At 42.7% G+C, this 25,275-nt stretch overlaps 1 protein-coding gene across 3 annotated transcripts in view; it reads left to right on the top strand.

The window, feature by feature from the left end:
* Positions 1–25,275, top strand: part of LOC126291651 (endoribonuclease Dicer-like) — a 286,500-nt gene that overhangs the window by 88,497 nt on the left and 172,728 nt on the right. For all 3 annotated transcript variants that reach the window (XM_049985218.1, XM_049985216.1, XM_049985217.1), the window contains one exon: positions 14,378–14,547. In XM_049985218.1, coding sequence (XP_049841175.1) covers positions 14,378–14,547 — 170 coding nt within the window. The remainder of the gene's footprint in view (positions 1–14,377; positions 14,548–25,275) is intronic.

Below are 25,275 nucleotides of genomic sequence, written 5' to 3'. Positions count from 1 at the left end.
CAAGTTTGTTCCGTATGTTATGCAGCAGGTTGTGGGGAAAGACCCACATCCCATTCATTACTGCACTCAGTCTAGTGCCGCAGAAGTTCATTGTTTAGGTAGGGATGAACATCAGTGCTCCAGTGAGGCGATACCCCATCGAAAGGTGAAATTCTCAAAATCGCAGTCATTGTGGAAACAACCACAGCTATAACATATCGAGGTAAGAGGTACCCGTCACAGTTTTCTCACAGAAGAGAAACCACCCGTACAGCTCTGCCTGCGACATTACACTGTAATCGTTAACCTTCGGCAAATCTCATTTGCACACCATAACTGCACGAGGCTTTTCAGTGCTCCACACACTCATATTGGGGCAAATGATCTCACTGAATGTCACCTTGGAGGTGAAACGTTCATGCTGGAATGCTTCCTGCATGGTGACGCAAAATTGAAGGTGCGAGCTGTACTCTTTTGGTTGTTACTGTTGCAAAAGCTGCAGACGATACAGTTTGAACTGTAACTACCGTCGCAAAATCTCCCACAGAGTTTGCTGCAATATTCCAAGTTTGCGGCTTGTGCAGACCATTGATGTTTTTTGGAGTGCATGTGAAACTTTCCGCCACCCACTACTAGGTTGTATCTGGCACACTTGGATGATTGATTTCTTTCCTCCCTGAATTGTTGGTACCAACATTTACATGAGTTTTTTCCCTTATTCCTTCTCACACTTTCTTCTCACACTTTGTTGCCATTATGTCAAAGCACTGCATTCATAAAGCCAGCTGATGCACATGATGCAAACTTGATGAGTCTGCAGTTTTATTCATACATCAATAATTTTTGTACGTGTAATACTTTGAAAAATGTAGAACTTTGAAAACAAGTGAAACACCATAGATCATGTAAAACATAAATGTGAATTTGAAACTATCATCCTGCACCCACATCTGCTATTACACATGACATTCAAATCCAACCTGATTAAATGTTTTCCACAGTATTTCAAAATTGATAACGTTGAATGCTGGATGGTTTCTTTGGAAAACACCATAGGCAACGTCCTTTATCATCATCCTGTGTGAATCTGTGTTCTGTCTCTAAAGGAATCGTATCAGTGAGATGTTCAACCATTCTCCCACAGCCCCTTCTCTTTTTATTTTTTCTAGAGTAAAAAAAAAGAAGAAGAAGAAGAAGAAGAGCACCTTCTGGAAGGGAGTACCACTCTTCATTATCATACACCAATTGAATCCTGAATATGTACCTGAATTCTTTGTATTGCAAATGCAGTGGCTCAGGAAGTATAGATTTTGTGTTGCTTCCCAGATTTAATACATAATCATCCTACGGCAAATAGAAGATGCAGTGTAGAAGGAGTGGTCATACAGTTTTGTCTCCTTGACAAAATCCAAACTGCAACTGTGCAAAGGAGCAATGAAAACAATAGTTCTTTACATATTCATCATTCCATGCGGCACGTGACAAATGACTTGATGGAGACCTTGGTTGTAGAAGTCTGCCTTTTGATTGTTAAAAAAAAAATTTTTTTGCCTTAAAAGTCACTTCATTCTATACATTCCTTCCACACCCATTTCTTTAGCAATGTTAAGATGAATGAGTCACAAACATAAAGCTTTCAGCTACAACCTTCACAATGTGTTTCTTCTGTTACCCAAGGTTTCTTCACAGTCATTTTTCTTTTGCCTATGTTTGTCTGTCCACTTTCTGTGTTTGCCCTTTTTAGAACTGGCTGCTATGATATTTAATCAACCTCTCCCTGCAGTCCATCTCTCTCCTCACCCCTACCACTCCCCGCACTCTTCCCTTCTACATTCTTCCTAAAGTCCATGAACCTAACCACCCAGGATGCCCCATTGTGACCAGTTACTGTGCTTCCACTGAGAGAATCTCTGCTCTCGTAGTAACCTATTACCCGGACTCCACCCTCCTGAATAAAAGATATCAATCATTTCCTCCAATAACTCTCCACAGTTCCTACTTCTTTACCACACGGTGCCCTGCTTGTCACTATTAATGCCACCTCCCTGTACACTAACATTACTAATGCCCATAGCCTTGCCACTATTGAACACTACCTTTCTCAATACCTGATTGATTCCAAACTAACCACCTCCTTCCTAGTCGCCATGGCCATCTATAACCTCATCCACAATTACTTCTTCTTTGAAGGTATTACCGATAAACAAATCCGGGATACAGCTATGGGCACTCGCTTGGCACCACACTATGCCAACCTATTCATGAGCAATCTACAGGAATCCTTCCTAAAAACCCAGAATCCTAAAGCTCTCATCTGGTTAAGATTCATTGATGACATCTTTGCTATCTGGTTCGAAGGTGAGGACATCTTATCCACATTCCTCCAGAACCTCAACAACTTCTCTCCCATATGCTTCACCTAGTCCTACTTGACCCAACAAGCCACTTTCCTAGATGTTGACCTCCACCTCAAAGATGGCTACCTCTGTCCATATCAACCACCAGCAATACCTCAACTTCGACAGCTGCCACATGTTCCATACTAAGAAGTCCTTTCCGTATAGCCTAGCCACTCGTGGTCGTCGCATCTGCAGTGACAAGCAGTCCCTCTTGAAATATAGTGAGGGTCTCACTGAAGCCTTCACTGACCATAATTATCCTCCCAAGCTTGTTCAAAAACAAATCTCCTATGCCTTATCTTTCCAGTCTTCCGCCACATTCCAAGTCCTAGCATTTGGACACAGAGGTGCATTTCCCTCGTAACTCAGTACCACATAGGACTGGAGCAACTGAATTACATTCTCTGCCAGGGTTTTGATTACCTCTCTCTGTGGCCTGAAATGAGATATGTTCTGCCCACTATCTGTCCCACACATCCCATAATGGTATTATGCTGTCCACCAAACCTACACAATATACTCATCCATCCTTGCACAACCCGTGCTCCCAATCCCTTACCTCATGACTCATACCCCTGTAATAGACCTAAATGCGAGACCTGTCCCATACATCCACCCACCACCACCACCACCACCACCACCACCACCACCACCTCCACCACCACCACCTACTACTCCCGTCCTGTCTACATCTACATCCATACTCCGCAAGCCACCTGACGGTGTGTGGCAGAGGGTACCCGAGTACCTCTATCGGTTCTCCCTTCTATTCCAGCCTCGTATTGTTCATGGAAAGAAGGATTGTTGGTATGCTTCTGTGTGGGCTCTAATCTCTCTGATTTTATCCTCATGGTCTCTTCGCAAGATATACGTAGGAGGTAGCAATATACTGCTTGACTCTTCGGTGAAGGTATGTTCTCAAAACTTTAACAAAAGCCCGTACCGAGCTACTGAGCGTCTCTCCTGCAGAGTCTTCCACTGGACTTTATCTATCATCACCTGTCCCACCAAAGGCAGGGCTACCTGTGAAACCAGTCATGTGATCTACAAACTAAGCTGCAACCATTGTACTGCATTCTGTGTAAGCATGACAACCAACAAGTTGCCTGCCCGCATAATGGCCACTGACAAACTTTGGCCAAGAAACAAGTGGACCACCCTGTTGCTGAACATGCTGCCACACATGATGTTCTTCATTTCAGTGACTGCTTCACAGCCTGTGCCTCTGGATCCTTCCCACCAACACCAGCTCTTCTGAATTGTGCAGGTGGGAACTCTCCCTGCAATACATCCTATGTTCCCATAACCCACCTGGCATCAATCTTTATTAGTCACTTCCTCACCCATCCAGCCCCTTCCCTGTTCCCATTTCAGCACTACACAGCCGTCATTCCACCACCCTGTCTTTTCATTTCTCTCCTTTTCTGCTACTTGCTCCCTTCGCCCTCCCCACGTCTCCACTGCCCTCTGTCTAACTTGCTGCACTTCACTGTCTGCTACCCCCACCATACTATCCCTATCCCTCCCCACCCCAGCCTCCTCCTTATCTCTACCCAGTCACCACTCCCATCATGCACTGGTGCTGCTGCTCACAGTGTGGTTTCAGTTGCCTGAGACTGCAGTCGTGTGTGAGTTGCATGAGCGTGTGTGTGTGTGTGTGTGTGTGTGTGTGTGTGTGGGCGCGCGGCGCATGCGCTCGCGCGTATGTGTGTCTATTGTGATGAAGGCCAGTGGCCGAAAGCTTTAATTGTGAGAGTGTTTTTGTTGTGCCTATCTGCGACTCAGCATCTCTGCTAAATGGTGAGCAGCAACTTTCCTTCTCATAATATTGTTACTCTGATATTTCTAATCACATCTCAAAAGCAGGCTGTTCCAACACTATCCCATATAGTGCGGGCACTACCGAGCACCCATCAGCTAGGTTGTGGGCAGGTGCAGCTGGTATAGCCCACCAGGAGGCCGTGTTATTTGCATCTTGTGCGTGCACGAACCACTTGTCGACCGTGCCGGCATGCACTTGGCCAGTGTAGAACTGTCACATAGGCTACTGCTCATGTGTTAGCTGTTTGCCCATCCCTATCTGCTGGCAGATGCGCAAGTTGAAACAGTCCAATCTGCTGCCTGAGAGAACTTAAGATGCATCTCATCATTCCTCAGTATGTGGGTATCTCACTTCTTTTTCTACTGTTTGTTCCACGTGATTTGGTCAAACTTCAGTCTACTCTTCAACACTACTAAATTTGTGAACCTTGCGTATATCTGTTCCTGCATATGCCTTATAATTAATTATCTGATTTCGTAAGCTATGTCGGACCGTGTGTAGTTTAGCTGGAATCTTCCCAAGTGTCTGGGCCTTCTCCAAGTATACCAGTGGCTCTTGTTATTTTTGAACATTGTAATCACAAGCAGAATCTGAAATGTTTTACAGAACTCATTCTTTCTCCATTCTCACTCCAATTTCTAAGCATATATTCTCCCATAACTATATTTTCTTCGCATTCCTCTAATACTGTGTTCCAGTCTACCATAATTATTACATTATAGTCCCCTTTTATGTCCTCACATACTTTCTCTCTGTTTCTTCATCTTCTGCTTGTTATGTCAGCATGTATACCTCAACTGTTGTTGTTCACATTGGCTTGCTGTCAATTCTGATGAGAAAAAACATATTACTGAACTCTTTGTAGTAATTCACCAGATGTACTGTGGGTTCACATCATCAACCTTTAATGTAGTGGTTTCCATTGCCTTGTGTGTCCTCACATAATCAGTAATTGCTTATTCTTGTGCCTTTTATGGGCAGTTTCCCACCTGGAGGTCAGTAAGTTATGGTAAAACTCATATGCTCCTCCACTCATTTAACAGGGTCGTTGGCAAAACAAGTGTGACATCTTACGATGTAAGTCTTTGGCCGCCATTACTGGTAATTTTTATTCAAAATTTAAGCAACGGATGGTATCGAATATGGGACCCAGGTTATTTTGATTACTAGGAAGAAATTCTACCATTAGATCACCTGCAAACAAACGGCAAATCAATTATATAGCTTTATTTTTTCAAAGTGATAATCAAATCTTTATAGCTACAAGATCCATTATAAGTACCAGAGTTTAACATACCTTTGAAAGACTTGCGATCAAATAAGGTTTAAGGCTTAGATGAAATTCCTTCGGACTTGGTAAAATCATTGGGGAAGTGACAACCAAATGACTATTCACATTGGCTTCATTATATCCATTGTGGATGGTGAATTGCAACTCTGATTTAAATTGCCGATTTATGTGAGTGTAGTATGCAGCCAGTTACTTTCTTTTATTTTGATGCTTTTTTATTTGCTGTACCACCAACCAGTTTTCAAGCCACTGTAGGCTAATCGTAAGGTGGTGTTACAGGAACATTGTTTCGTTGACCACTTGCCGAGTCATTGTGGTTGCAATGCTTCCTGGTATCGGTGAAAATTCATTCTGATAATGTACATTTTACTGGTTGTACCATGTACACAGTATTTAGCTGCACTTGGTTTCACACTCGTTCATAGTAAGTTGCATAAGTGTAAAATAAAGTGGAACTAAATACTTACTGTGTATATGTGTGCATAAGCTGCAAAATGTATATTATCAGAATGAATTTAGTATGAATGTGATGAGGTATTGCAATCATCACAACGATAGCTTCTAGCAGCTGAAGGTCCAGATAATGTTCCTATAACACCTTCACCTGATGAGCCTTCAATAGCTAGAAAACTAGTCACTACTACAGAAGATAAATCATATCAAAAGACCTGTTGGTTGCATATTACCAATGTGTGGCCAATTTTATTCACATTGGTTTGTAGAATCTACCAGATGTAGTTGAAAGTAGATTGAAGCAGAATATTATCTTAAAGAAAAAAGACAGGTCGGGACAGACCAGAATAAGAAAAGAAGAATTCTGCTTATATACAGCAGTCATGAGAGGGGTGTGGGCCAGCAGCTTCAGGAGAAATCAGGTGCAGGAACCAGGTCACAAGTTTTGTGAAACCAAGTGCTAGCCTTATCCAGGTGACAGAAAACTTAGGTCAGCTATGCAGGGACTTTGAGAAGGAAGATCAGGTAATTATAGTTGGGGAGCAGGAAATAGCCTGGCCATGCATCCAAGATACAGTACTAGGAGTGACCTGGATAAAATAGAAGCAGAAACTGAGCACACGAATGTGGGGTTTCTGGAGGTCTTACAGTGCCATGATCGGCTCTGGGTAGGGGATGGTCCGGACACCGGCGAAATTTCATAAGTGTTGTTCCAGTAAATGTTATTGGTAGGTGGGGATACACTACACATGGCCTGCACCTGAATAGGATGGGAAAAAATAAGTTAGAGCTTCTCTATTACCAGAAAATGTATGGCGGTCCACAGTCACACAAGGGGTGATCCATGTGGTTAATGGGTCCAGGCAGACGGATTTCTTAGGTTAAACCCAAGGTCCAGACAGATGACAATCAAGATAAATAGAATAAAAGAAACTTAATGTACTGTAAATAGGGGTAAAGCTAAGGGCAGTATCAACTTACTTCATCAAAGTATTAGGGGAATAAAAAATAAAGTAGATGAGCTATTACTGTGTTTAGATGATCTCAAAAATAAGAATGAGATTGATATACTCTGCCTGTCTGAACACCATGTAACCGTGTGTATGGATAGTGTCAGTATAAGTGGGTATAATTTAGCGTCTTACACTTGTAGATCTAGGATGGATAAAGGACGAGTTGCCATTTTCATAAAACAAGGGTATAAATGTAAAACTATAGAAGTAAGCAAATTTTGTGTTGATCAGCACTTTGAGGTTTGTGCATGTGAACTTCAACTAGATAATGTAGTATTGATATTAGCAACAGTGTACAGGTCCCCATTAGGAGACTGGGAGCTATTCATAAAAAAGTTTGACCCCCTACTATGCTGTCTGTCAGACAAAAAGAAGAAGTTATTAATCTGTGGTAATTTCAATGTAAACTTTCTAAATAATTCTGAGAGGAAAAGTGAACTAGAAGTGTTATTAACACCATATAACTTAGAATCAATGATCAGTTTCCCTACACGTATAGCTCAAGATAGTAGCACGCTAATAGATAATGTATTTGTACAGAAAGAGGATGTAAAACAAACACACGGATTCCCTGTGGTAAACGGATTGTCAGACCATGATTCACATCTGATTAACTTACAAAACCTGACAGGGTGCACAGTTCAGAAACCATTAAGTAAAAGTGTAAGGTCACTCAACCCAGTTTCTATAGAGCATTTCAAAGAAAGCTTAAGAAATGTTAATTAGGGAGATGTATATAATGAGCCAAATGCTAATGATAAATGCAACATATTCCTTGATAAATTTATATCCCTTTTTGAACGTAGTTTCCCAAAGAAAATTACTAAATGTAACACCAAACACTTTTCAAGGAAATCTTGGATTACTACAGGGATTAAAGTGTCTTCAGAAAGAAAAAGAAAACTTTATGAGACAGCAAAACTAGTAAAGATCCAGAAGTAGTTTGACACTATAAAAATTACTGTAACATACTGAGAAAAGTTGTAAGGAAATCAAGAAACATGTATGTTAGAGAAGAAATTTACAATTCCAGCAATAAAATAAAATCAGTATGGAATGTTGTTAGAAGGGAGGCAGGAAAAGTTACCACTGGGGTAGGTGGTATTACTATTAAGGGGAATGAGACCATCTTAACCAACAGTACACAGGTAGGTAATATATTTAACAACCATTTCTTAAGTGTAGAAGAAAAAATTGGTGAGAACAGTTTTTAAAAAATCCAGGCAGTACATGGAAGAGTCTGTTTTGAAAAAATTTAGTCAGATTAAGTGTCACCTAACAACCTCTTGTGAAATAAGTAAAATTATTTAATCTTTGAAAAATAATTTTCTGTTGGAGTAGATGACACTCTAATAAGGTATTAAAGCAATGTGGAGCAATTACAGCTGATGTTTTGAGTCACATATGTAATGCATCCCCCCCCCATGAACCATGGACCTTGCCGTTGGTGGGGAGGCTTGCGTGCCTCAGCGATACAGATGGCCGTACCGTAGGTGCAACCACAACGGAGGGGTATCTGTTGAGAGGCCAGACAAACGTGTGGTTCCTGAAGAGGGGCAGCAGCCTTTTTAGTAGTTGCAGGGGCAACAGTCTGGATGATTGACTGATCTGGCCTTGCAACATTAACCAAAACGGCCTTGCTGTGCTGGTACTGCGAACGGCTGAAAGCAAGGGGAAACTACAGCCGTAATTTCTCCCGAGGACATGCAGCTTTACTGTATGATTAAATGATGATGGCATCCTCTTGGGTAAAATATTCCGGAGGTAAAATAGTCCCCCATTCGGATCTCCGGGCGGGGACTACTCAGGAGGATGTCGTTATCAGGAGAAAGAAAACTGGCGTTCTACAGATCGGAGCGTGGAATGTCAGATCCCTTAATCGGGCAGGTAGGTTAGAAAATTTAAAAAGGGAAATGGATAGGTTAAAGTTAGATATAGTGGGAATTAGTGAAGTTCGGTGGCAGGAGGAACAAGACTTCTGGTCAGGTGACTACAGGGTTATAAACACAAAATCAAATAGGGGTAATGCAGGAGTAGGTTTAATAATGAATAGGAAAATAGGAATGCGGGTAAGCTACTACAAACAGCATAGTGAACGCATTATTGTGGCCAAGATAGATACGAAGCCCACACCTACTACAGTAGTACAAGTTTATATGCCAACTAGCTCTGCAGATGATGAAGAAATTGAAGAAATGTACAATGAAATAAAAGAAATTGTTCAGATAGTGAAGGGAGACGAAAATTTAATAGTAATGGGTGACTGGAATTCGGCAGTAGGAAAAGGGAGAGAAGGAAACATAGTAGGTGAATATGGATTGGGGCTAAGAAATGAAAGAGGAAGCCGCCTAGTAGAATTTTGCACAGAGCACAACTTAATCATAGCTAACACTTGGTTTAAGAATCATGAAAGAAGGTTGTATACGTGGAAGAACACTGGAGATACTAAAAGGTATCAAATAGATTATATAATGGTAAGACAGAGATTTAGGAACCAGGTTTTAAGTTGTAAGACATTTCCAGGGGCAGATGTGGACTCGGACCACAATCTATTGGTTATGACCTGTAGATTAAAACTGAAGAAACTGCAAAAAGGTGGGAATTTAAGGAGATGGGACCTGGATAAACTGAAAGAACCAGAGGTTGTACAGAGTTTCAGGGAGAGCATAAGGGGTCAATTGACAGGAATAGGGGAAAGAAATACCGTAGAAGAAGAATGGGTAGCTCTGAGGGATGAAGTAGTGAAGGCAGCAGAGGATAAAGTAGGTCAAAAGACGAGGGCTGTTAGTAATCCTTGGGTAACAGAAGAAATATTGAATTTAATTGATGAAAGGAGAAAATATAAAAATGCAGTAAATGAAGCAGGCAAAAAGGAATACAGACGTCTCAAAAATGAGATCAACAGGAAGTGCAAAATGGCTAAACAGGGATGGCTAGAGGACAAATGTAAGGATGTAGACGCTTATCTCACTAGGGGTAAGATAGATACTGCCTACAGGAAAATTAAAGAGACCTTTGGAGAGAAGAGAACCACGTGTATGAATATCAAGAGCTCAGATGGCAATCCATTTCTAAGCAAAGAAGGGAAGGCAGAAAGGTGGAAGGAGTATATAGAAGGTTTATACAAGGGTGATGTACTTGAGGACAATATTATGGAAATGGATGAGGATGTAGATGAAGATGAAATGGGAGGTAAGATACTGCGTGAAGAGTTTGACAGAGCACTGAAAGTCCTGAGTCGAAACAAGGCCCCCGGAGTAGACAACATTCCATTAGAACTACTGACGGCCTTGGGAGAGCCAGTCATGACAAAACTCTACCAGCTGGTGAGCAAGATGTATGAGACAGGCGAAATACCCTCAGACTTCAAGAAGAATATAATAATTCCAATCCCAAAGAAAGCAGGTGCTGACAGATGTGAAAATTACCGAACTATCAGTTTAATAAGTTGCAAAATACTAACACGTGTTCTTTACAGACTAATTGAAAAACTGGTAGAAGCCAACCTCAGGGAAGATCAGTTTGGATTCTGTAGAAATACTGGAACACGTGAGGCAATGCTGACCTTACGACTTATCTTAGAAGAAAGATTAAGGAAAGGCAAACCTACGTTTCTAGCATTTGTAGACTTAGAGAAAGCTTTTGACAATGTTGACTGGAATACTCTTTTTCAAATTCTAAAGGTGGCAGGGGTAAAATACAGGGAGCGAAAGGCTATTTACAATTTGTACAGAAACCAGATGGCAGTCATAAAAGTCGAGGGGCATGAAAGGGAAGCAGTGGTTGGGAAAGGAGTGAGACAGGGTTGTAGCCTCTCCCCGATGTTATTCAGTCTGTATATTGAGCAAGCAGTAAAGGAAACAAAAGAAAAATTTGGAGTAGGTATTAAAATTCATGGAGACGAAGTAAAAACTTTGAGGTTCGCCGATGACATTGTAATTCTGTCAGAGACGGCAAAGGACTTGGAAGAGCAGTTGAACGGAATGGACAGTGTCTTGAAAGGAGGATATAAGATGAACATCAACAAAAGCAAAACGAGGATAATGGAATGTAGTCAAATTAAATCGGGTGATGCTGAGGGAATTAGATTAGGAAATGAGACACTTAAAGTAGTAAAGGAGTTTTGCTATTTAGGAAGTAAAATAACTGATGATGGTCGAAGTAGAGAGGATATAAAATGTAGACTGGCAATGGCAAGGAAAGCGTTTCTGAAGAAGAGAAAGTTGTTAACATCGAATATAGATTTATGTATCAGGAAGTCGTTTCTGAAAGTATTTGTTTGGAGTGTAGCCATGTATGGAAGTGAAACATGGACAATAACTAGTTTGGACAAGAAGAGAATAGAAGCTTTCGAAATGTGGTGCTACAGAAGAATACTGAAGATAAGGTGGATAGATCACGTAACTAATGAGAAGGTATTGAATAGGATTGGGGAGAAGAGAAGTTTGTGGCACAACTTGACTAGAAGAAGAGATCGGTTGGTAGGACATGTTTTGAGGCATCAAGGGATCACAAATTTAGCGTTGGAGGGCAGCGTGGAGGGTAAAAATCGTAGAGGGAGACCGAGAGATAAGTACACTAAGCAGATTCAGAAGGATGTAGGTTGCAGTAGTTACTGGGAGATGAAGCAGCTTGCACAGGATAGAGTAGCATGGAGAGCTGTATCAAACCAGTCTCAGGACTGAAGACAACAACAACAATGTAATGCATCATTAACTCACGGTATTTTCCGAGACAGGTTAAAATATGCCCTTGTCAGGCCACCCTACAAAAAGGGGGCCACCACAGATGTCAATAATTATTGGCCAGTATCCTTGCTTACATCATTTTCAAAAATCTTCGAGAAAGTAATGTACTCAAGAGTCGTTAGCCATCTCAACAGTAATGGGATACTTAGTAAATCACAGTTCGGACTTCAAAATGCTGTTCCACTGAGACAGCAATATACAATTTCAGTTTCCACATAATGGAGTCTTTAAATAGTAAAATATCACCAATAGTTTTTTTTTTACTTATCCAAAGCATTTAATTGTGAGAACCATGACATTATGTTACAGAAATTACAGTTCTATGGTATAAATGGAATAGCATATGAGTGGTTTAAAGGTGTACCTACAGAACAGGAAGCAAAAATTTTCCTTATATGGGTCAAGTGATTTAAATAAGTTTGCCACCTCATCTAACTGGGGTGAAATTACATTAGGTGTTCCACAGGGTTCAATCATGAGTCCCCTTCTGTTCTTGATATATGTGAATGACCTCTCTTCCTATCTGAAACAGGAAGCTGAAATGACACTGTTTGCTGATGATACAAGCATCATTATTAATCCAGTAAAAGAAACTCCAGTTGAAAATGATACAAATAAGGTTGTTGTTTTGGGGGAAGAGACCAAACAGCGAGGTCATCGGTCTCATCGGATTAGGGAAGGATGGGGAAGGAAGTCGGCCATGCCCTTTGAAAGGAACCATCCCGGCATTTGCCTGGAGCGATTTAGGGAAATCACGGAAAACCTAAATCAGGATGGCCGTCATCCTACCGAATGCGAGTCCAGTGTCCTAACCACTGTGCCACCTAACTCGGTGATACAAATAAGGTCTTTGGAAAAGTCATTAATTGGTGTTCTGCAAATGTTCTTTCTCTAAACTTTGAAAAAAAAAAAAACACAGTACATCCAATTTTCTGCTGAAAAAAGTACAGTTCCTTCAATAAATTTAACGTATCAACAGAAATTAGAAGACAGGGTAGAGCATACTAAGCTTCTGGGTGTACACATAGATGAGAATCTTAAATGGAAAATTCATATTTTGGATCCTCTAAAGGGACTAGGTTCAGCAACTTTTACAATCAGAATAATTCTCAAATTTGAGGATATAGAAATTAGTAAGCTAACATACTTTGAATACTTTCACTCTCCGATGTAATATGGAATAATATTTTGGGGTAACTCAACATTTAGATAAAAAGTATTCCCTGCTCAAAAGAAAGTGTTAGAATAATGTGTGGGGTTCATACTCACATATATTGTAGGCATCTTTTTAAAAGATTGGGAATTCGTACAACAGCCTCACAGTACATTTACTCCCTAATGAAATTTGTTCTCAACAACGTGGACCAGTTTAAAAACAACAGTGACATTCATGATTATAATACCAGAAAAAAGAAAGACTTACACTATCCTTTACTCAACCTATCTTTGGCACAGAAAGGGGTAAAATATGCTGGTTAAAAATTTTCGACAAATTACCAGATGAATTAAAATGTCTGACAGACAGCAGTAATAGCTTCAAAAATAACTTGAAATCATATCTCCTTGATGACTCCTTCTACACCATAGATGAATTCTTCAATAGTAATAAATAAATCTATAAATATAGTATAATAAAATAGAAAGAAACTTCCACATGGGAAAAATATATTAAAAACAAAGATTCCAAGACTTACCAAGCGGGAAAGCGCCGGCAGACAGGCACAATGAACAAAACACACAAACACACACACACAGAATTACTAGCTTTCGCAACCGATGGTTGCTTCTTCAGGAAGGAGAGGGAAAGACGAAAGGATGTGGGTTTTAAGGGAGAGGGTAAGGAGTCATTCCAATCCCGGGAGCGGAAAGACTTCCCTTAGGGGGAAAAAAGGACAGGTGTACACTCGCACACACACATACGCACACATATCCATCCGCACATACACAGACACAAGCAGACATATATGTCTGCTTGTGTCTGTGTATATGTCTGCTTGTGTCTGTGTATATGTCTGCTTGTGTCTGTGTATATGCGGATGGATATGTGTGCGTGTGTGTGTGTGTGCGAGTGTACACCTGTCCTTTTTTTTCCCCCTAAGGGAAGTCTTTCCGCTCCCGGGATTGGAATGACTCCTTACCCTCTCCCTTAAAACCCACATCCTTTCACCTTTCCCTCTCCTTCCTGAAGAAGCAACCATCGGTTGCGAAAGATAGTAATTCTGTGTGTGTGTTTGTGTGTTTTGTTCATTGTGCCTGTCTGCCGGCGCTTTCCCGCTTGGTAAGTCTTGGAATCTTTGTTTTTAATATATAAATATAGTATATTCATTTTGTGCTATTTAAGGGATTGGGGTAGATAACAGAAATATTAATCCTTAACTCTGTATTGTAACATATATATGTTATTTCATATGTGCATTTCTTGTGCACTTGACACATTCCATATCATAACAGCTACTTTACTGTGTGATTGATCAGTGGAACACGCAACCAACTATCTGAGATTGGGGACATACTACCAAATTTTCAAAAAATATCACCCATACAAGGTTGAAAATGCTAGTTACATTTCATTCATTTTCTGCATTGTTATTTTATTTTTAATTTGCTTTATCTCAGAATTGTCCAGCATATTATTTAAAACAGTCTTGTTCATTTGTATGCTTTCTCATCAGGTGATGGATGCCCTCATCTGTAAAGAGGCCACACCTAGAGTACTCGGGCTGACGGGGACCCTGCTAAATTGCAACTGTAAGCCGTCGGAAGTACCTCGTTTGTTAAAGGAGCTGGAAACAACATTTAGAAGTAAAATTGCAACAATATTGAATTCGGAAGAAATTCGAAGGTAACTGCTCGTAAGTTCTGTGTGATTATTGACTTAATTCATTGGAGGAAGATTTCATTTGTGAAAACTAATAAATTATGGCACAGGAGGAGAAATGTTTAATACTGACAGTAGACATATATAAAAGTGTGACACCTTCATAGCTTTAGGACTATTCAATCATCCCTTCTCCACAGGATGAGAACAATTCCTCTCTAGTGAGAATGAGCGTAGACCAAGGCTAAGGGGATGGTGTCAGACAGTAGGTTACAGGTAAGTGCTGTATCATATTCAGTCCAGAGGTGATGACAGCAGAGTAGAAGCAAAGATAGATTGGGAGAAAGAGAAATCAAGGGTTTAATCAAGAATTAAGACAGAAACCATATGGAGAGCTTCTTGGACATCTATTCAGCTTTCTCAGATAGTACTGCATACTGCCTCACAAAGAAAGTGAAAACCCAAAAAGGGAAGAGGAAATGAAATGTAGGTAGATAGAGGAGATATGTGATGTTATCTCAGCGATTAAAAAAATCTTGTGAAATTTACAAAGAATTGGCAGTATGAGCCCTCTCATCACTATGAAATTGCGCCCACTCTGGTCTGAATGTGTTCATTGATTTGCTTTGGAAGGGTGTCGTGAAGCTGAGGCAAACTGGCCCACAGCTGTTGTAACTGGTCCTTGATATTCTGGATACTGGCACTGTCACAGATGTGATACCTTAGCTCTACCTGCACACGTTTTACTGGTGACAGACCTGGGGATCTCGCTGGCTGTGGAAGTACCTCAGCATCGTGAAGACAGTTCACAGAAACACATGCATTTCACGGATGACCGCTGTTCTGTTGAAAAATGGCACCACCATACCTGTCACACAAGAGGTAACACATGAAGAGAGTAGGCTGTGCCTGACGTATCGTTCTTCCATCGAGGTTCTATCAGTCGTTATGAGCCATGACCGATGGCTCTCCGAACTGTAGTGCCAGGAGTAACGCCACTTTGCTTCACCAAAATGTTGTAAGAATCGGACGTTTCTCTGGCTTGCCTCCACACTCACAGATGGTGGTCCTCCAGGGTAATGCAGAACTGCAATTCATCGCGAAACACAAAATGACACGACACAGTCGATTCCATTTGTGAGCAATCCATACTTAACGATTGTGATGCCACTCCAGATGGAGCCATTTCTGTTGTGGAGGTAACAGTAGCCTACACACAGGATGATAATTCCTCAGTCAGATTGCTGTGCAAGTCTGCAGCCATTGGAGCAGGATGATACAGATCGTTGAAGGGAATCAGTTACTTATTCTGGGATGGCAGACGTGGATTTGAAGGGATTACAATGTGCTCGGTACACAGTATGGCGATCAAATGTAATCGACGGGAGCCTCGACTGTGATGTGCCTGTCCTCACGTTCCTGTGCAGTACAACAATGGGTCACTATCACATCCAAATGCTCCACAAATCCGGATATTGCACAGTTTGACCATCCAGCCAAATGGAGACTCACAATTGAGACACTTATGACTGTGTCCTCCAGTTATTTATTTAATCATATGGCTAGGGCCCCCCCGCCGGACAAGCTGTTCGCTGGGTGCCGGTCTTTCAATTTGATGCCATGTCTGTGACCTGCAGTCGATGAGGATGATGATGATGATGATGATATCACAACACCCAGTCCCTGGGTGGAGATAATTTCCTGACCCAGCCGGGAATCGAACCCAGGTGCAGAGGATTGACAATCCGTCACGATGACCATTCAGCTACCGGGAGTGGACTGTCGTCCAGCAATCAATCGAGATGAAGTTGTTGGTGCCCGTTATATGTATACCCCTTACATATCAGGCCTGATTACAGCACTAAACTTCACCAATATCAATGCTTTTTGGTGGCTGTTCTGTCTTTAGCAGAGAATTGTAACTTCAGTCATACTTACCCACTTATGGTGTACCCATGTACAAAGCTACAGTGACATCTGACACTACCCTTTAGGTGTTTCACTTCTTTTGTCAGGTATTGTAGGTAACAGCGTCATGTGAAAAAAGTCGTCAGTTAATCTAGTTGAGCCGTGCAAACACTCTATCGTGATCAGTCACTGGTAGGTAACATAGTAATGGAAAAATAAATAAATGCAAGTATTTATTAATAAAAGATATTATATTTTGAGCATTACTACTAAATGTCTGTCTCATTGTAAAAAAACTGATACCATTATATACAATATAGTTAATTGTAAAACGTATAATTAGTAGACATTCACTTCAACAACTTAATTTTATTCTTTAAAACTTCTTTATTTTTGCAAAACTTTTTTTGAAAACAATATTTGCAGTTATAATGTGATCATCAGCTACTTTTTGGATTCTGCGTCTTTAGCACAAACATAATGTGGTAAATACAGTCCTGCCCTTTGAAGCGTCTGACCTTGAGCTTTATTAATTGTCGTAACAAAGGCTACCTTCTCTGCAGGGGGCTCACCACTCTTTGCTGGGTTCGTGCTTGGCTACCGTGGGGTCCCAGCCTTTGCAGCATTTTTCCCATCCCGTGCTGCAAGTCTATCTTCTTGCTATTCTTTTTCCCCTCACTTGCAGAACATGTCGGCAGTGTTATTGCGAATATTCTGCATTATCTGAACAATCTCACCTTTGTTTTTCACTCTCTTTTCCTTTCTTTGTGTCCCTTCTCCTCTCTTTCCTCTGCTTTGGTGTTTGTGTGCTCCCGAAGGCCGGCCCACACGTCTGACGCATAACAGGTATAACAGGTGACTGGGTACCACGTAATTCCCGTCCCCGTGTCAACAGGTGGGGTTCGTATGTACCCCCTGGTATAGGCCAGGCACTGGGAGGGGTGATTGCCTGACATGCAACCTTCCCAAATTGCCAATTGGTCCCTGTGAACAGTCACCAAGGGTGGTGCGCCCCCTTGTGAAGGGAGACCCCAGTTGGGAGGAGTGTGCTGTCGGAGAGGCTGGCAATCATGGGGGATTTTCTCGAAATGAGTCAATCATCTACACATTCAACGTGTACGAAACATAAACGTAATGAGGTTAATGATTCAAAAGACCCTTCCCGCTATGCACCACGGATCCTTGTGGTCTGATGTACTGAAGTCGGTCAGTCCTTTGCCGCGGTAAATCAGATTATTATTGAGAAAGGTGGTGATGCAATTGCTGGACCCGTGAAATCTTGCTCTCATTTACGGATTGGCACTTTGCTTTAGGAGACTTCTTCTGATTCTCAAGATCAACAGCTGCTTTCTGCCTCACTTCTCCATGGCTACCCTGAGGCCCATAGAACTTACAGCTACTTTTAGCATCACAGCATCCCTTTGTACTCTGCCTTCAGGACACAAAATTGCACCCTCACGACTGCTTTGAGCTTTCACATTTCTTACTGGTTCATTTTGACCTTGCCCCTGACGCCAGCATTCCATCTCATGAGGGCGTTCTGCTGCTCATACGGAATGACATTCATAGTCAACTCATATCCCTGGCTACCCATCTTAAAACTGTTGTAGTTCGCCTTTTCCTTCCCCACCTGACTTTCTCCCTCTTTACCGTTTATGTCCCTCCATCATTTGAGGTCACCAGGGCAGACTTCCTTCAGCTCATTGGGCAATTTCCTGCCCCATTTTTGCTACTCAGTGACTTTAGTGCGCATCATCTCCTTTGGGGTTCTCCCAGGACCTGTCAGAGAGGTGCCATCTTGGCTGACCTCCTTAACCTCTTTCGCCTTAACACTGGAGCATCCACTTTCCTTTCCGACTCCTCGCACACCTATTCTCGCTTGGACCTATCCTTCTGCACTGTTCAGTTTGCCCCTCATCTTGAATGGTCCGTTCTTTCTGACACCTACTCGAGCGACCATTTCCCGTGTGCTACCCATTTACTTACTCCTACCTCATCTGCGTGTATATCCAAATGGCAGCTTAGTAAGGCTGACTGGCAGCTTTACTCGTCCCTGGCGACCTTCGAAGACCAAAATTTCCCCAGTTGTGATGACCAGGTGCAATATCTCACCAACATTATCCTTACTGCTGCAGAAGTCTCCATTCCTTGCCTTTCCTCTTTACCATGTCGTGTCCCAGTCCCTTGGTGGACTGAAGCATGTCGCGACGCAATAAACATACGGAGATGTGCTCTCTGCATTTTTAAGCACCCTTAAAAGTTGGTCGACAATGCTTAGCGCATCTTTGGGAACCATTGAAATCTCACCTTGAATGACATCAGAGTCCCAGAGAAGTTGTGCATCCTCAGTGTGATACGAAACGATGAGACAGATGTGTTAAAGATGGGTACAGGTAGTTTCGAAATCAAATTTGATGTATGGTGAAGGAACATGAACTGTGGAGAGTTGGTGCAGGAAATTGTTGGTACCTTTTATATAGGAGGGGCAAGTTGTGGGTAATAGGTTGGTTCAGGGTTGAACCCTGCCTAACTCAGTTCACTCCTTCATCCAGTTGTAATCCACTCCTGCTGCTCCAAAATCACCCCCAGTTAACATTCCAGAAAATCTTGATCTCAAACCTTGCCCCACCATCATTCCCAAAATCCCTCAACATACAGGCTAAACTCATGTCCCCAGAAAGAACTGCAATCCACCATCTAAAAACTGATCCTGACATTATAATCCTACTTGCTGATAAAGACTCCACCACTGTTGTTTTGAACTGCAAGTATTACCTGGCAGAAAGACTCCACCAGCTGTCAGATTCATTCACCTACAAACAATGCCGCAGAGACCACATTCCAGAAATCCTGCAGGATCTCCAGTCTGTTCCAGATCCTTAGGTCCAGCCCAGAACCTCTCCTGGAGTCTCTCTCTCTCCTCACCACTACCAGTCCCCAACACTCCTACCTTCTACATACTTCCTAAAGTAGGAAGTGGCCAGTTACTGTGCCCTGTCAGAGGACCTAAGCTCTCGTATAACAACACTTTCAGCCTATTACCTGCAGCCTACTCTTCTATATAAAATATGCTAACCATTTTCTCCATCAACTCCCCATAGTTCATGTTCATTTACCACAGGGTGCCCTGCTTGTCACTATTGATGCCACCTCCTTTTACGCTAACATTCGTACTTCCCATGGCCATACCACTATTCAATACTACCTTTTCATTTGCTTGAAGTGTTCCAAACCTCCAATTTCTTTCCTAGTTGCCATGACCAGCTGTATCCTCACCCAAAGTTACTTCTCCTTTGAAGGCATTACCTACAAACAAATCTGGGGTTTGGCTATGGGAACCAATGTTGTACCATCCTGTGTCAACCTATTCGTGGGCTGTCTAGAGGAGTCCTTTCTACATCTACATCTACATGACTACTCTGCAATTCACATTTAAGTGCTTGGCAGAGGGTTCATCGAACCACAATCATACTATCTCTCTACTATTCCACTCCCAAACAGCGAGCGGGAAAAACGAACACCTAAACCTTTCTGTTGGAGCTCTGATTTCTCTTATTTTATTTTGATGATCATTCCTACCTATGTAGGTTGGGCTCAACAAAATATTTTCGCATTCGGAAGAGAAAGTTGGTGACTGAAATTTCGTAAAAAGGTCTCGCCGCGACGAAAAACGTCTATGCTGTAATGACTTCCATCCCAACTTGTGTATCATATCTGTCACACTCTCTCCCCTATAACGTGATAATACAAAACGAGCTGCCCTTTTTTGCACCCTTTCGAAGTCCTCTGTCAATCCCACCTGGTAAGGATCCCACACCGCGCAGCACTATTCTAACAGAGGACGAACGAATGTAGTGTAAGCTGTCTCTTTAGTGGACTTGTTGCATCTTCTAAGTGTCCTGCCAATGAAACGCAACCTTTGGCTCGCCTTCCCGACAATATTATCTGTGTGGTCCTTCCAACTGAAGTTGTTCGTAATTTTAACACCCAGGTACTTAGTTGAATTGACAGCCTTGAGAATTGTACTATTTATCGAGTAATCGAATTCCAACAGATTTCTTTTGGAACTCACGTGGATCATCTCACACTTTTCGTTATTTAGTGTCAACTGCCACCTGCCACACCATACAGCAATCTTTTCTAAATCGCATTGCAACTGATACTGGTCTTCGGATGACCTTACTAGACGGTAAATTACATCATCATCTGCGAACAATCTAAGAGAACTGCTCAGATTGTCACCCAGGTCATTTATATAGATCAGGAACAGCAGAGGTCCCAGGACGCTTCCCTGGGGAACACCTGATATCACTTCAGTTTTACTCGATAATTTGCTGTCTATTACTACGAACTGCGACCTTCCTGACAGGAAATCACGAATCCAGTCGCACAACTGAGACGATACCCCATAGCTCCGCAGCTTGATTAGAAGTCGCTTGTGAGGAACGGTGTCAAAAGCTTTCCGGAAATCTAGAAATACGGAATCAACTTGAGATCCCCTGTCGATAGCGGCCATTACTTCCTGCGAATAAAGAGCTAGCTGCGTTGCACAAGAGCGATGTTTTCTGAAGCCATGCTGATTACGTGTCAATAGATCGTTCCCTTCGAGGTGATTCATAATGTTTGAATACAGTATATGCTCCAAAACCCTACTGCAAACCGACGTCAATGATATGGGTCTGTAGTTAAATGGATTACTCCTACTACCCTTCTTGAACACTGGTGCGACCTGCGCAATTTTCCAATCTGTAGGTACAGATCTACCGGTGAGCGAGCAGTTGTATATGAGTGCTAAGTAGGGAGCTATAGTATCAGCGTAATCTGAAAGGAACCTAATCGGTATACAATCTGGACCTGAAGACTTGCCCGTCTCAAGCAATTTGAGTTGCTTCTCAACCCCTAAGGTATCTACTTCTAAGAAACTCATGCTAGTAGATGTTCGTGTTTCAAATTCTGGAATATTCCATTCGTCTTCCCTGGTGAAGGAATTTCGGAAAACTGCGTTCAATAACTCCTCTTTAGCGGCACAGTCGTCGATAACAGTACCATTGGCACTGCGCAGCGAAGGTATTGACTGCGTCTTGCCGCTTGTGTACTTTACATACGACCAGAATTTCTTCGGATTTTCTACCAAATTTCGAGACAATGTTTCGTTGTGGAACCTATTAAAGGCATCTCGCATCGAAGTACGTGCCAAATTTTGCGCGTCTGTAAATTTTAGCCCATCTTCGGGATTTCGCGTTCTTCTGAACTTCGCATGCTTTTTCCGTTGCCTCTGCAACAGCATTCGGATCTTTTTTGTGTACCACGGGGGATCCGTTCCATCTCTTACCAATTTATGAGGTATGAATATCTCCATTGCTGTTGCTACTATATCTTTGGATTTGAGCCACATCTCGTCTACATTCGCATAGTCAGTTCGGAAGGAATGGAAATTGTCTTTTAGGAAGGCTTCTAGTGACACTTTATCCGCTTTTTTAAATAAAATTATTTTGCGTTTGTTTCTGATGGATTTGGAAGAAATGGTATTGAGCCTAGCTACAACGACCTTGTGATCACTGATCCCTGTATCAGTCATGATGCTCTCTATCAGCTCTGGATTGTTTGTGGCTAAGAGATCAAGTGTGTTTTCGCAACCATTTACAATTCGCGTGGGTTCGTGGACTAACTGCTCGAAATAATTTTCGGAGAAAGCATTTAGGACAATCTCGGAAGACGTTTTCTGCCTACCACCGGTTTTGAACAAGTATTTTTGCCAACATACCAAGGGTAGGTTGAAGTCCCCACCAACTATAACCGTATGAGTGGGGTATTTATTTGTTATGAGACTCAAACTTTCTCTGAACTGTTCCGCAACTGTATCATCGGAGTCTGGGGGTCAGTAGAAGGAGCCAATTATTAACTTAATTCGGCTGTTAAGTATAACTCCACCCATACCAATTCGCACGGAGTATCTACTTCGACTTCACTACAAGATAAACCACTACTGACAGACACAAACACTCCACCACCAATTCTGCCTAATCTCTCTTTCCTGAACACCGTCTGAGACTTCGTAAAAAATTCTGCAGAACTTATTTCAGGCTTTAGCCAGCTTTCTGTACCTATAACGATATCAGCTTCTGTGCTTTCTATTAGCGCTTGAAGCTCAGGGACTTTTCCAGCGCAACTACAACAATTTACAACTATAATTCCGACTTTTCCTTGATCCAAGCACGTCCTGTAATTGCCAAGCACCCTTTGACATTGCAGCCCATACCGCACTTTCCCGAGGCCTTCTAACCTAAAAAACCGCCCAGTCCACGCCACACAGCCTCCGCTACCCGTGTAGCCGCCAGCTGAGTGTAGTGAACTCCTGACCTATTCAGCGGAACCCGAAACCCCACCACCCTATGGCGCAAGTCAAGGAATCTGCAGCCAATACGGTCGCAAAACTGTCTAAGTCTCTGATTCAGACCCTCCACCCGGCCCTGCACCAAAGGTCCGCAGTCGGTTCTGTCAGTGATGCTGCAGATGGTGAGCTCTGCCTTCATCTCGTAAGCAAGACCAGCAGCCTTCACCAAATCAGATAGCCGCTGGAATCCAGAGAGAATTTCCTCAGATCCAAAGCGACACACGTCATTAGTGCCGACATGTGCCACCACCTGCAGCTGGCTGCACCCTGTGCTCTTCATGGCATCCGGAAGGACCCTTTCCACATCAGGAATGACTCCTCCCGGAATGCACACGGAGTGCACACTGGATTTCTTCCCTTCCTTAGCCGCCATATCCCTAAGGGGCCCCATTATGCGCCTAACATTGGAGCTCCCAACTGCCAGTAAGCCCACCCTCTGCGATTGCCCGGACCTTGAAGGCTGAGAATGATCCTCTGAAACAGGGCAGGCAGCTGCATCTGGCTCAGCCAGAGACAGTGCCTGAAACCGGTTTGTCAGATGCACCGGGGAGGCTTTCTGATCAGCCTCCGGGGACGCCTTTCGCTACCTGCCACGCCTTGGAACGACCTCCCAATCAACCACAGGCGAGGGCTCAGCCCCACTGCGGGCAGCAACCGGGGCAACCACAGCGGCAAACCGATCTGGGGACAGACGGAACGAGGTTGACATCCCCGTGATACCCAAGTCCGGCTCCCCACAGTGGTGCCCATTGGCAACAGCCTCAAGCTGCGCGACCGAAGTCAGCGCTGATTGCAGCTGTGAGCGAAGGGATGCCAAGTCAGCCCTCATCCGAACACAGCAATCACAGTCCCTGTCCATTCTAATCTATGTTGAACAACAGTTACTGAAACACGAGTCCGTGCCTAGATAATGCAAGCGAAACACGCAAAGAATGTATCAACTAACCTGTACAAATGCCTAACGACTGCGCTACAATCTGCTGAATTTACGATTACAGTAACTAAAACTCGAAATTGCACCTCCTATACGAAACTTACACGCAATTTAAATAAGAATCTACCAAGTAAACACTAAAGCGCGATGCTACAACTGTCAAATACTATAATACGCCCGAAATATATGAATTAAACAATGCAAGTACCCAAAAACACGCAAAGAAATTAATTAAACTATCTAACAAATAAGTAAGCTAGGGTTATACGACTTGCTGCTGCAGCTGCTTATCCAACGGCGGCAGGGAGCACAATGGCTGTGACCAACCGACACTGGCTGTTCAAAAGAAAAACAGAAGACAGATGACTACGCGAATTTACACTATTCAGGTACTAAGGCGCGATGCTACAACCCTCAAATACTATAATACGCCCGAAATATATGAATTAAACAATGCAAGTACCCAAAAACACGTAAAGAAATTAATTAAACTATCTAACAAATAAGTAAGCTAGGATTATACGACTTGCTGCTGCAGCTGCTTATCCAACGGCGGCAGGGAGCACTATTGCTGACTAAAGGGACTCTCTCTGACTGTATTCAAAACAAACACGAAATCTATGGAACACTATTACTAGCACTCGACAATTAAAGCTTCCTAAAAGCAAAAACACACCGAAGAAGAAGTGACAAGTGAGAAAAATACAGTTAATACTTAAATTGAGGTAGCTCGCTGCACAGCAGACGTGAAGCAGATGGCGGTTAGGGCGACACTTTCTAACTGCCCAGAATCTCATGCCTCTCAGCTGGTTCAGATTCATTGATGACATCTTCTTGATGTGGATCGAGGATGAGGACACCCTATCTACATTCCTTCAGAACCTCAACACCTTCTCCCCATTCGCTTCACCTGGTCCTCCTCAACCCAACAAGCCATCTTCCTCGACCTCCACCTCAGAGACGGCTACATCAGTACTGCCGCCCACATAAAACCTACCAACCACCAGCAATAACTCCACTTCAACAGCTGCCACCCATTCCATACCAAGAAGTATCTTCCTTACAGCCTAGTCACAGGTCCCTCTTGCAGTATGACAACAAAGACCATAATTACCGTCCCAACCATGTACAAAAACAGACCTCCCATGCCTTATCTCTCCAGCCACAACTACCTCCCAAAGTACCACTGTCTGGCCACAGAGGACCATTCTCTTCATAGCTCAGTACCACCAAGTACGGGAGCAATTGAATCGCATTCACCACCGGGGTTTCGACTACCTCTCGTTGTGCCCTGAAATGAGGAATGTCCTACCCACTATCCTTTCCACCCCTTCCACAGTGGTATTTTGCCACCCACCGAACCTACGCAATGTCCTTGTCCACCCTTACACAACCCCTGCTCCCGAGCTGTTGCCACATGGCTCATATCCCTGTAATAGTCCTAGAAGCAAGACCTGTCTCTTACATCCTACCACCACCACCACCCAGTCCAGTCTGGTCACAAACATAATCTATC

Source organism: Schistocerca gregaria, chromosome 9, assembly GCF_023897955.1.
Source record: "Schistocerca gregaria isolate iqSchGreg1 chromosome 9, iqSchGreg1.2, whole genome shotgun sequence".
Classification (NCBI taxonomy): Eukaryota; Metazoa; Arthropoda; class Insecta; order Orthoptera; family Acrididae; genus Schistocerca; species Schistocerca gregaria.
This window is presented reverse-complemented; position numbering and strand designations above follow the sequence as displayed.